At 35.1% G+C, this 13,815-nt stretch overlaps 1 protein-coding gene across 1 annotated transcript in view; it reads right to left on the reverse strand.

Moving 5' to 3' along the window:
* LOC136855644 (protein lin-54 homolog) overlaps nucleotides 1-13,815 on the reverse strand; it is a 75,901-nt gene that overhangs the window by 17,731 nt on the left and 44,355 nt on the right. The window contains 3 exon segments of the mRNA XM_067132838.1: nucleotides 1,138-1,337; nucleotides 8,749-8,986; nucleotides 13,154-13,326. Of these exon segments, the coding sequence (XP_066988939.1) occupies nucleotides 1,138-1,337; nucleotides 8,749-8,986; nucleotides 13,154-13,326 (611 nt within the window).

A 13,815-nucleotide genomic window follows, 5' to 3' on the forward strand; every position in this document is an offset into this window, starting at 1 on the left:
TTATTTTCTAAACATTTTACAAGCCATTTCCCAAAACATACTATACTTTCCCAAACCATATTACTGTCGCCATACTGTAATTAAACAGCATCACTCTGAGATGGAAACTGACATTGTTGGGCAATTTATCATATTAAGGTGAGGAGCACACTTGACACCAAATTTTTTATATACAGACCTACATCAACCAAACTTGTCAGCGTATGTGAATACATCAGAAGAGATTACTAGCCAAGTTTCACTGAATTTGATTGATAATTATATTTTTTTATGAATTTAATAAGAAAAATATAATAAGTGAGAATAATTACCAATCTCTATCTACTTTTTTATTTATCAACCATTTTTAAATTTTCCAAACATTTTTTTTTAAATATAAATGCATTCCGAAGGAAAGGAAGTATCAGAGAACTCCAGTTTTTCCAAGCAAAGAAAAACTGTACAACAGAAAAAATAACCTATTGGCTGGACAGTAAAAGCAGCTGGAAAATCAATATATTATGGATAACAAAAAAGAAGGCTGATCTTGGGCGAGTTGTGGCTTATGTTTGTGAATATGCATCAATTCTAAAATCGCCCAGTCTGAAAATTTTGAACAAGAATCTAAAATTTTAAAATCCCTTATATAATAATATAAACAATACCAGAATGCAAATAATCAGGAAGTTTTGCCTCTGAACAGTATAAGGGCGATCTAGATATGCCCACTAAAGAAAACAGACTGTACAACTCTGCCACGGGAGGCACTGAAGGCCAAACATTCTAACAAATTACGAAGATATTTACTCAGATTTAGTAAATACAGTAGCACCTCAGCTTAACAGATGCCTTGGGTGTCTGGCTTTCTGGTAAGTGACAAAGCCTATTAAATAACAAAGACCCTTTACTATACCCTGCACTCAAATATTTTCTACATATCTTACAGCTAACAGCTAACTGCAATTCCAAATACCCTACCCTAAACTAACCAATATTTTACCGTTAACATTCAACTTACAAGAATTATTCAAAAACGTTTCACACCTGAAATGTTAACATAGCAAGAAAAAAATGACAATAACATAACTTATAAGTACAAAAGTCTGCTAAGCTGAAGTCCAGTAAGTGGAGGTGTTACTAAATATTTAAGATTCTTACTTTGCTGATGTAGGCAAAAACATTTTGGAAGGTGAATGGTGAGACAGAGATGGAAGTTTGGATTTAACCGCATTCTGCTGGTTCACTCTTGCTTCAGCACACTCTGCGAGCTGCATCAGCCCTTTTCGTTCCACAGCAGGATTCAAATCCACATTTTTACATCCAACGCATTTACATATACTGGAACATGGAATTTTAGCCTAAAAGAAAAGAACGAACATTAGTAAACCAGCACTTAAAAACAAAGCATACTCTATATATACTAGGAAGCTTAAACAACCTAGACACCCTATGAACCCCTACAATGATGCTAATACATATACTATACATCATTCATCAGTTAAAACTTTCCAGTCTTTTTAATAGATTTATACATATTATTAATGAAAAAAGACAAAAGGAAAACAGAAAAAATATACATGTACTGCACACCTCGACTGACAACAATGTGCTTGATGAGCCGGAGGAAGAAAGTGGAGGACTGATTAACTGATTTATAGTCATTGCAAATGAAGTTGCAGAATCTGGGTTAATCATGCTGCCAGGAAATTGAATAACAAAAAATAATATCAAGCTCAATGGCAAGTTTCATAAAGAATATTTAAAAATACTATAATTTATATATACTGCACCAACGGAGACTTTCTGCCACACCTACATATGCTTTGTATATACAGTATACTCGCGTATCATATCATCTGTCCATATTTTACCAGTAAGCAGGGGCCCAGAAAGAAGTGCTTGAAATATATGGTTGCAACATTCAAACAGTATTTTATGGGCCTTTTTATCTTCATATTACACTGTTGTATTATAGTAAAAGACATTCATATATATATATATATATATATATATATATATATATATATATATATATATATATATATATATATATATATATATATATATATATATGTGTATATATATATATATATATATATATATATATATATATATATATATATATATATATATATATATATACCCAAAGTAACCGGAATTGTGTGAATTTTATATACATGTTTATATATATATATATATATATGAATATTATCATATATATACTTTTATGACTATCGTTTATATACGTCTGCAAAACGGTTTTCCTTTGAGGGCTTTCTTGGGGGAACAAAAAGAAGTCACAGGGAGCAAGATCGGTGAATACACTTACCCACCCTCCTATTATCTTGCTCCTGTGACTTCTTTGTTCCGAATGAAGAAAGCCTCAAAGGGAAATATATAGAAGAAAACGACGGAGTCATTAAAAGCCATAATCTCACAAGAGTTCCAGAATTGCTTTAACAGTGGAAAACACGTCTGGATATGCATTGCTTCAAATGGAGAATATATAAGGTATAAGATATATAACAATAATATAAAATCTATATATATATATATATATATATATATATATATATATATATATATATATATATATATATATATATATATATATATATATATATATATATATATATATATATATATATATATATATATATATATATATATATATATATATATATATATATATATATATATATATATATATATATATATATATATATATATATATATATATATATATATATATATATATATATATATATATATATATATATATATATATATATATATATATATATATATATATATATATATATATATATATATATATACTGTATACTGTACAAACACAATACAATCTATAAATAAAAATACATAGCCCTACATTAAAATATTCTCTGAGAATCTTAGTAAGGATAAAATCTCCATCCAAGTTACATCCCCAAGAGAGAGACATGTCTCAGATTCAGATTCAACCTGCAAATGTCTCCGTCAAAGGGACAATGCAGTCATTGCAGAACAGATGATTATCATCTGACATTAAAACTATGACTGAGTCTTATATGTCCAACCCTTAGTCTGCACAACTGTTTCCAGTCTCCTTGGCATACAGTATAGGGATATGGCCACACACACACCGAAGACATAATACTGTGCATCTTCTGCATTGTGTCAATGTTTTTCCAACATAACTGCCACAGGTTTTTTATTTCTGTCATATAATGAAATATATCCCTATATGATGGTAGGGATATTCTGGGTTCTGGAGGGGTGACTGCTAACTTGGGAAGTTGACCAGCTCACTCATCCCAAAGATGCCAAACATGGAATGGCACCTAGCAAAAAGTTATGCCTTTGCCTCTTCTTTTCAAGCCACTCCATAATCTCTACAAACAGTGGTTTAGGAGTCAAAAGACTGAAGAACACCTTGAGAGTCACAATATATCATAAAATTATATCTAGTGAAAATTAAAATTTCCTTTAAGGCTTTTAAAACTGCATACAATTCTGCTGTTGCATCTGATGATCATCTCCCACTTCTTTCTACATCAGGAGAGGTCACTCCAAAGCCAACACCAGCATCTGACTTTGAGTCATCCATGACAATTGCAACAAAATAATCATGTTGGGAGGCATGATTTAAAAATGCTGATCAAATTGCTTCATTAGACATTTCCTTTTTCATCAAATTAAAGTATCTACAACATTTTACTGGAAGATTCAGCTGAGGTGTAGACTTCACACAAATTATTTTTGAAAAAACTAAAGCTTAGTATAGTCTCAATATCTGAGTTCAGTCAGCAACCCAGGAAGTATGGAAGAACTTTCAGGACATCCACAGATTTCGAGCATTTTGTTATATTTCAAATATGGTATGCTAGTCAGCTTGCTATCAAAAACCAACACAAAATACCTTGTTTCAATTGTTTGTTAGCAAAAGCTTCATATACTGAAGATTCTATTTGTACCAACACCGCTGTCCTTTCCTGAAGTAATTTTAATTCTGTATTGCATATATAATACATACACTCCTCAGATCTTGCATGGTGATATTGTCCACAGTTAACACATTTCGGTTCACCACACCTCCACTGTGTGGGATGTTTGTCAGATCCACAATATGCACATATAGATTTATTACGGCAATTTTTCTTTGTATGTCCATACATACTACAGTTTTGGCACTGTGGTGGTTTTGGGACATACAGTCTCAGTTCTCTGCTCTGGCCCATGGTTTTAATTTTAAAGGGTAATTCATGGCCTTTGAATTTTATCTTGGCTATTCTCTGTTTTTCCATTACTCTGTCTACTGGCTATGTTGTATATTTCGCAATCTTGTACATTGCTGCACCTTTTTTTAAGGGAATCCAGCAATATATTCTTTTCTATTGGTTCTTCATCATTATCAGGGAGTACTATGGTACCCTGTACACTGTTCATATCGTCATGTTTTTTTATATGTACCTTTATATTGTCAATATTTTTTATAGTTAAGTAGTTTTCCGATTGACTTTTTTGTTGTGGTTTCTATCAACCACATCTGATCTTTTATTTGCCTGAATGACATTTCAGTAGTTGAATGTCGATTCAACAGGAAGTTTTCTAATTTCAATGCCGATATTTTCTTCTGTTTCTAAGGTCAGGAATTGTGACCAACTTCCACTTCCAAAGAGGGAGTTGAAGTGAGTCAAGGTTGGGCCAAGAAACTTTGTTTTTTTTTGGTTTGTTTTTTATTGGAGCATACGGCTCCAGTGTAATTACATCAGTATTATTTTCTGATTTTTCCAGAGAGAAGTTGTCAGAGGAGGTTCCAGCGGTTGTCAACTGCGCCAGGTCGCTACCATCAAAGGGCCCAGGGGTACTTAAATCTTTAAAACCACTAAGCATAGAGATTGAGGTAAAGAAAAAATAAATAAATAAACCTGGAAATCTTAAAAAGAGATCATCAGCCTTTCATGGGGTTTATTCTTCCACCGATGGTGCAAGTGAGAACTGACTCCCAAATGTCTGCTCCCTACCCTACCCCACAAGGAATGACACAACATGATTAAAGTGGCCCAAGTGTAGGCCAAACCAACTTGCTAGGACTGACAATACTACTGGAATACAATCATCCCTACCCTAATCATGTTATGGGCAAACCGGATAGAATGCCGAGAATCCTATCCCCAGAGCCAGACAACCCCCCTTGGAATCCGTGGTCCAGCCCTAAAGAACAGTTCCGCCTGATATCTCTAAGGTCCGAAAATTATCAGGCAGTTGATGGTCCTACCACAGTTCCCACTACTCAGCTTCAGATATAAACCCAATCTCAGTTATGATATCTTTTCCTGTTTATCAGGTCCAATAAATTTTAGCAAAAGTGGAAAAGTCCGCAAAAATTAATTCAAAAGAAATACAGAATGGTATATGGGACTCTTGGACTCAAACCCGGGAACAGATTCCTGGAGTTCAAGAGCCCCCTCACCACGTCAAGGTGGTCCCAAATCGAGGGGGACTAAAGTACAGCTGTGTTGTATGGTGTATAGCCGAATGTCATGTGAAAGACAATATCTTTAATGTTTTTAAGCTCTTACATGATTTTACTGTAATTACACTACAGTCTATTATTTTACACATTTTTAACATTTGTTTTTATGTGATTCGGCACTTACTTTATTAACTTTCATATATGCTTTTTAATTTCTTCATACAGGCCTCACACACTGAATCACGTATGCTCTCAAGAGTTGTAAAAACTACTGTGCTCTATATTTACGTAACACAGCAGCAATAAATATAGAGTTAACCGGACAAAATGATTAGCCAAATTTTATACATCAAATCATTTTTGGCCAAGCTCGTTTTTATACAATACATCAAATCATTTTTGGCCATGCTCGTTTTTTCTTAGAGCATCATGAACCAGCTTCCTTTAGTGAGACTTAATTCTTTATACATACAGTATATTTCCAATGTTTAACTTTATATCATACAGTTGACCCTCATTAAATCAGACCCTGTTAATCAGGATATCGGATAAGACGGACACCATAGAGGGCCTTCCAATTTAAAATATAAACGGTAGAGGCCGCAAGCATCGGCTACCACCAAAACCAAAAGTATTTACAGTAAACCCCCCATATTCACGGTCGCAATATCCGCAGACTCACGTATTCGCGGATTTCTCTGTGGAACATATCTACCCGTTATTCACGGAAAATTCGCCTATTCGTGGTGTTTTTCACTGAGAAATATTCACTAATTACTGTATTTTCATATTTTCATGACTAAAAGCACTTTTTGTGATAAAACTATTAAAATACTCAGGTATAATCATTTTTATACTCAAGTATAATCATTTTTAGAGTTTTTTTGTGTTTAAACATCAAAGTAGGCAGTTCTAAGTGTTTTTAGAGAGGTTTTAAGTATTCACGAATTTTCGCTATTCGCGTGCGGGGGGGTGGGGGTGCAGTACGCATCCCCCAAATACGGGGGGTTTACTGAATACTGTACTTAAGTAAAATGCTTCTAACTTGTAACCAGGGCTGCCATTCATACAATAATTATCGTACATGTATGATTAAGCCGACTGGTAAAATGTACGATACCTTCTCAAACTATCATACGCTTTATATGATAATTCCGGGACTTGAGCTTTTTTAAGACTATTGATTAAAAAGCATTTTCATCAAGATTAAATGTTTTCTACTGATACCAAGAAGTGTTATGTTGATAAATATTCTGCCATTTATTACATACCATCAAATTACTATAGAGCATAGTGTATTGGTAAAATATACAATAATTTTTTACATGAATAAGACATATTTTTACAATAATTTTGTTAGAGAAACAATAATTTTGAAGTATCAGTGCAATAACTTAGTCAGAAAAATCTGGTAGCCCTGCTTGTAACTAATTTAACTTGTGCAAAGCATGTACAGTCATTGTGACACGCTATTGTCCAGATGGCTAGGAAGTACCATAGCCAATCACCGAGCATTAACAGTTTTGCTTATCTGTTGCCTGACTGGTAGCTACGGTACAATGCTTTGCATGTTTTTAGGAAGGGCATGACAAAGCTAAACTTTACAAAGAAAAAAAGCTGACTTACTGAACAATACTTGTGTTTAAGTGGCAAATGACATGAGAAAAAAAATTGCCAGCTCCCTCAATACAGCTTAATTCTATCATCATTTTTATCATCTTTTATATTTCATTATAGATATAGTACCATGTAGTCTACAAGTGTTTTTATTTTTTATAATCTAAATTTCATTATCACACTTTTCATTTTAGAAACTCAACTTCTTTTTACTTAGCAATTATGTGTTCATGTCTCGCCCTAGGCATCTACATACGCGGCTGAATTCTATCATTTTTATCACGTTTTATGCTTCATTTTTCAGGTTACTATGAGGTTTAATTCAAACGTTTCTACATTGGTTTATTATTTATACTCTTTATAAAAATAATGAAATACAGTACAGTATACAGTATTTATAGGTATGTATATAGGTATCGCCAGTTAAATTGCACTATCGGCTAAGACGGACACCCTGGCCCCCCCTATTAGTTCATCTTAACGAGGGTCGACTGTATTACAATACCAAAACTGCCAAAAGCATAGGGTACACACTCATTTGCTGGCGTCAGGGAACTTGCTACTGCTTGTTTTGGTTCGTGTTACGCTTATGATTTTTTAATTTACATTTTACGCTCTTCTCATTTATATTTTTACTATATTTTTCAATTTTTAGTTTTACAACCAAAAAGATAAGTGTAACCGTGTGAGAAAGGTACGTACGTACACACTCATTCGCTGGCATCAGTGTACCTGCTAGAGCTTGTTTTATTTTGTGTTAATGCTTATGCTTTTCTTATTTATATTTTATGCTATTCGCATTTGTATTTTTACTGCACTTTCTCATTTTTTTTACAACCCTTATGATAAATGCACACACAAGTGGCTCCAAGAAACAATAGCGGCAGGTTGGTGCGGTATTCCAGTTAATCTAAAATTACGCTAGCCGAAATTAGTCCTGGAACCAGATTAGCGATGGTTGACCTGTACAGTATTATCATTTTAATGTAAATATTTGACCTTTCTTTCTAGCTGATATTAACCAGTGCCTGGGTCTACGCGCTCACATTTTCACAACATACATGCTGACTTTGCCCTTCTCTTGAGTCTGTACATTCAAATTTTTTGTAATCTCATAAAGCTTCTACATCATTTGCTTCATATTTAACTGTATATTTATATGAACTTCAGATACAAAATATGTGAAGCCATGGGTACTCTTCAACAGTAATCTTACATATACCAGAAATACCTCCTTGAGATTATTTTACTTGAGTCATCCTAGCTTTCTTGACAAGTGGTGTACTTACTTTCCTGAGTGCTCTCTGGTAAAATGCTACACCACAAACATATATTACAGTTAAGGGAGTAAAATAAATTTCAGGTCTGACTAATAATCAGAGGGATAAGCTATCAAAAGGTTTGGTTTCCTATGTTGATATGGCAGATTGCTTCTGGCAGGCAAGAATTCCTATTATTCTTTTGCAAGAGATGAAATGAAAAGACACCATAGAATATTTTACAATGCTAGTGGCTTCCAAAAATACTGACTAATATAAGAACAAAAATTACTTCCCGTACCACTGGGCTCAAGTGCATTTTTCCCAGGCTAATGAAAAAATTACCAACAATCAACATCTCCAAATTTCCTAAATATTATTCCATACCATAACTACTGAAAATAAAGTGTTACTTACTTCATAACATTCACAGTAATTTTTAAGGCAACCAGAACGTTTGCAGTTACATCCCTTATTATGTCTTCTTTCGTTGTCATTGCCGCCCTTTCCGATTTTTGGCCGGAATGCTTGAGGATTCCTGTCTAGACAGGCTTTGATTGCTTTCTGTCTGTCTTCTTCATGACCTAAATTATTGAAACAATTTGCACAGTTGCAGTTATTGCAAAATTCTCCATTTGCAAAACAATCACAGTACCTGAAATAAACATAAAATTTTCAAAATAATACTACCATACTCAATATATAAACCCAATGCCCCTAACTAATTGAAGGAAAACATGTTTTAATATAAACACACCAATCAAAAATAATCTTTTATGAAGATGAAACCCTCTGCTTATGTTCCAGCCAACCTCATTATGCTGCAAGGATAGACTACTGTCTTTCGCACCAACCTTTCTCTGTAGAGTGGGATAAGTGGAGAAGGGCGCTAAGCATTAGGAGTAATACTGTATACTTGTATATAAATATTTTATTGTAAAAACATCATTTGTTACATATAGCAAATATCCTAAATAGCCAGAATCCCAATTTAAGAAAGAGAACCAAGCTGATGCACCCTTAAAGATAAATAACAGACTATGGATGGAACACATATATAAAAGATGCAAAAGCTAGTAATCCCAGAACATATGCCTAGTGAGCCAGATATGAAGGATGAATGGGAAGTAGATGAATACTCCAGATCTCTATCAAAAAAATTAAAAGGGTTGCAGCAATGTTAGTTCCCTAAAAGTAAACATAAAATGAATTATAAGTGGATGATTTACAATATTTACTTAGGCTATAAAGCCCAGCAATAGGGCACTTTCACCTATACTGCAGTTAAGACTGTGAAAAGGAGTTGAAAAGGAGTGCAACTAGGGGTTGAAGGAATGATGTAAACACCTACTTTAGTAATGCCTACTATGCATCATGTGAGGTGAACTGACAGCACTAACACAACTGGGATATGGTGAATTATGCACAACATCACACGGGTATATTTAGCAAAGAGCAAGTGCCTGCTTTAGTACAGCACAGAGCTCAAAGTCATTAGAAGAAATCAAGGATGAGAGGTCTCAAAACTCATGAGCTTGACTCTGAGTGGTGAAGGCTCCTCTTGAGATACATCCCCTTAAGCCCATGAAATGGCTTGTTGCAGCCAGTAAGAAATAGAATTCTTAGATGTGATTTGATCTTATAAAATTTTAGGTTGTCAAAAAAACACTGGGGTACTTTTGGCCATCCAGCATTACAAATGCGAAAAGAAGGAGTTGGAGTGGTTGGATGGCAAGATAAAGAGATCCAGGATATTAAGGAGATGAAGTACAAAGATCTAGATGTGGAACTGCAAGAAAACCCCACATTGCACCAAGTAGTAATAGTTATAGAGATTGGACAGCATCACTGAAGAAAGCATGCAGGAATGGAGTTATTGCAAAAGGATAAAAACTGGATGTAGGTAGGGACCAAGGGGACACTGCAAACACTCTTTAGTATTGCCTTGAGTGAGGTGCACTCACAGTGGTAATCCCACATGATGATGATTTTGATGACTTCTGTGCAGGAACAAACAAGAAAATTGAAAGGATTCTGTCCTGTGGAGTTAAAATTTAAGGGCTCCTACAGGGCACAGAAGATGAAGGTAAGCAGGTACAGCAAAGGAATTGAAGAGTGGGCAATCCTTACTTTAAACCTGAATCTTGGCTATGAACCCAGGTGACAACGATGAGTCCTACCATGAACTAATGGCTAGACCAGGACACTCATCCTGAAAGGGCATGCAACTCACTGAAAGCCATAAAAGGAGGCCAAGGCAATCAAGAACTGTTTTAGGAGTTAAATCTAAACAAAAAGCATCCATCAGAGGTTTGTAAAATGTCTGGTAAGGTAGAACAGCATTAATCAAGTCCTATCTTGGAGGTTTTACAGAAGTTCAAAGAACAGATATATCAAAGTGACAAGAGGTCATATCATTTCCCAAGTCTAATCCACATTTGATAATTACCATGTGAGAAGATGTAGTGAATGGGTGACAAACCAGTGGATACTGGGAATTTCCAGAAGACATCTCCATGCAGGAAAAGAACTGTTATGGTCCATGACAAGATCCACATGGTCAAGGAACTATTCCTGTTCTGGGTGTTTCCCAACATCCAAAACTTCACTTTGACTTCCCCAAGCAGCTTGAATGGTAGACACATGCTGACATTAAGCCCATCCCAAGTTTAGAGTGTGGTGTCTACCTCCAAAGCTCCTGGGTCCCATTGTGAGAAACACTAGTGGTAGCATGGTGTTCAATGGTGTGGCAAACACATCCAGCAAGGAAGTTCCCCACAACAGCTATACAACCCTGCAAATGTCTACACAAGTGCCTTTCTGAGGGTATTCTCCCAAATGTTGCGGCATCCTGGTAAGAACTGGGCACAACAGAAATTATGTGCCTTTTTGTCCACGCAAAGACCTCTATTGTTTGAGTATTCAATGAACTTTCCCATAAGTAATAGAGTAAATTAAATTAATCTGTTTCAGACCCTAAAAAAACACACTGATAAAGCATTTCAACTAGAATTTAACCCAGTTGACAAGCCCAGAACACATAAATCATAAATGCTGAAGAGATGTTGATGCTTAGAAGGGTGGTCCCTTTTGGGATTATGCATCCAAAATACAGGCAGCAACCCCTGTTCTTATTCTTGAGGGCCCTGGGGTTTGCAGCCTTGTAAATGAGGCCTGGTTTCAGCATGAAGCCAGCTGCATTCCCACCATTATGAGGGTAACCCTATCCTTCTGGGCCTTAAACCCAGAGGCTCTGGCTTCGTCCTTCATGAGGTATGTTAGGGAAGGCATCTTCTTCCAGAACAAGCCAGTCTTGTCCATTTTGAACACCTGTTGCGGATGGTAGCCCTTGTCCCTGAAGTTTTTCTTGAAGGTCTCAGGATATTTCATGGCCGCTTCTGTGTCTGCCGATGCTGCTTCCCCATGCAGGGAAACACTCCTCAGTTGGAACTGCTTCTGGAAATGGTGGAAACACCCCTTGCTGGCCTGAAAACATTGAGGAGCTGACAATGGTCCTGCTTGTGGCTCTTCTTCTTCTTTGGCAAGTTCGTCAAAGCCTAAGAAGTCTACTTTCTATACGCCGCCGCCTTCCGTAAGAGTTGAAAACTACTGGTAACGTTGTTGTGCCTTCTCGCCAATGCCAACTCCATCTTCATGATGCTCTTATCACACACTGTAGAAACTGTTTTTGCACTACCAAAGAAGCTAACACTCATGGAATTTCTTATCTCCACCTATTTCTTCTTGATGTTGGGCACAGTACTCTCATTCACGTCAAAATGGCGGGCTATGGCTGCGTAACTCTTGCCTTCTTCCAGCATATCCAGAAGTTGTACCTTCTCCTGGTGCATCATGACCTTCTTCTGGCACTTAGGCTCTTCCAGAAACCTTAGAAGGAGCAGGGCGTTTGGGGGGCATCTTAGGGCACGATTAAAAAAATACACAGATTTAACATTGCAAACAAGGACACAGAATTGCACAGGTACACAGAGAAACACTAGCACAGTACAAAAACGTAGAGGCACACGCAGTGAACTGGCAGAGATGCAGCCACCACACATACATCTCGGAGAAAGTCTTGGTGGGTAGACAGCCGATCAGTGCTAAGGGTAAAACCAATGAGCGCCAAGGAAACTGAATGGAGCTCATGGATTGGCTTCTTTGCAAATGCCAGCCAACAGCGTGTCAAGTAGCATTGCGCCTAGGTGTATCAGCATCCCAAGATGCATTTTCCTTTCACTAGAGCTTTGCATTTGGCTTGACTTGGGGTGAACATTTTTTAATTTACAAAAATGTTATTAACATTTTGCTGTTTACATTATTACACAGTAATGTAATATTTGAAAATTAGTAATAATTTTTTTATTATAAAAAATGTATTTAGTCAGGAAAACACTGGATATAGACTAAGAGATTGACAAAAACACAAGCTCTAAAACACTGCCTACCAAATGCATTCAAATAAGTGAATAGCTGAGAAAAGAATAGTTTAATGATGCAGCGAGCAGGGGGCTGATCCCAGCACTGGGATCTTACTTAGACAAACGATGCAAGCTATTCTTTCAAGAACAACTCTCTCATTTAACCTGTTATACCGATTAAGAGAAATGTACATTGCATGAGCATGTAACGTACCAATCCCTTGCCTATTGCATATTTTCTTAGAAAATTTCAAGGCAATAATAAGATTCATAACACACTTTTAAATAAAACCTTCAGTTCTATAAGTCAACAGCCATCATGAAACACCAAAATTCCTGTTCAAAAGTTGACAGAATTAAACCAAGAGAATAATTCAACCTAGGGGTGACCAGATACTTACAATTTAAGACACTGGCTTTTTGTACAATTGCAGGGTTTTCTCGGTCTTATCCCATTGGCATCGATAAGACTGCGAGGAGGTTGTGGCTTTGGAGGCTGCTGTATTATTGTTCCAGGTGGAGCTTGAGTTGACATCTGAACAGTTGTGGTATTTGTGTTAGTTGACTGCTGAAGCTGTGAAATAAATTTTTGAATCCATTACTATACAATATGATATCAAAACTTAAAGAAAAATATGTATAGAATGTCTTGGACACCTCCAAATCCACAAAATAAATTTGATACAAAACTTTTCAATGGCAAACAAAACTGTAACTTACCAATGCATAAGAAAAAATGTCAGCTCTTAAACTAAATGGCATGAAAGCACAAAAAATATTGAATTTAATTTGTTACAGTATCAATAGAAACAAAATTTTTATTACTAAAGCCTTTTATATATATATATATATATATATAAATTTCTATTATATATATATATATATATATATATATAATATATATATATATATATATATATATATATATATATATATATATATATATATATATATATATATATATATATATATATATATATATATATATATATATATATATATATATATATATATATATATATATATATATATAATATATATATATATATATAGACATACCATT

This window comes from Macrobrachium rosenbergii, chromosome 32, assembly GCF_040412425.1.
Source record: "Macrobrachium rosenbergii isolate ZJJX-2024 chromosome 32, ASM4041242v1, whole genome shotgun sequence".
Classification (NCBI taxonomy): Eukaryota; Metazoa; Arthropoda; class Malacostraca; order Decapoda; family Palaemonidae; genus Macrobrachium; species Macrobrachium rosenbergii.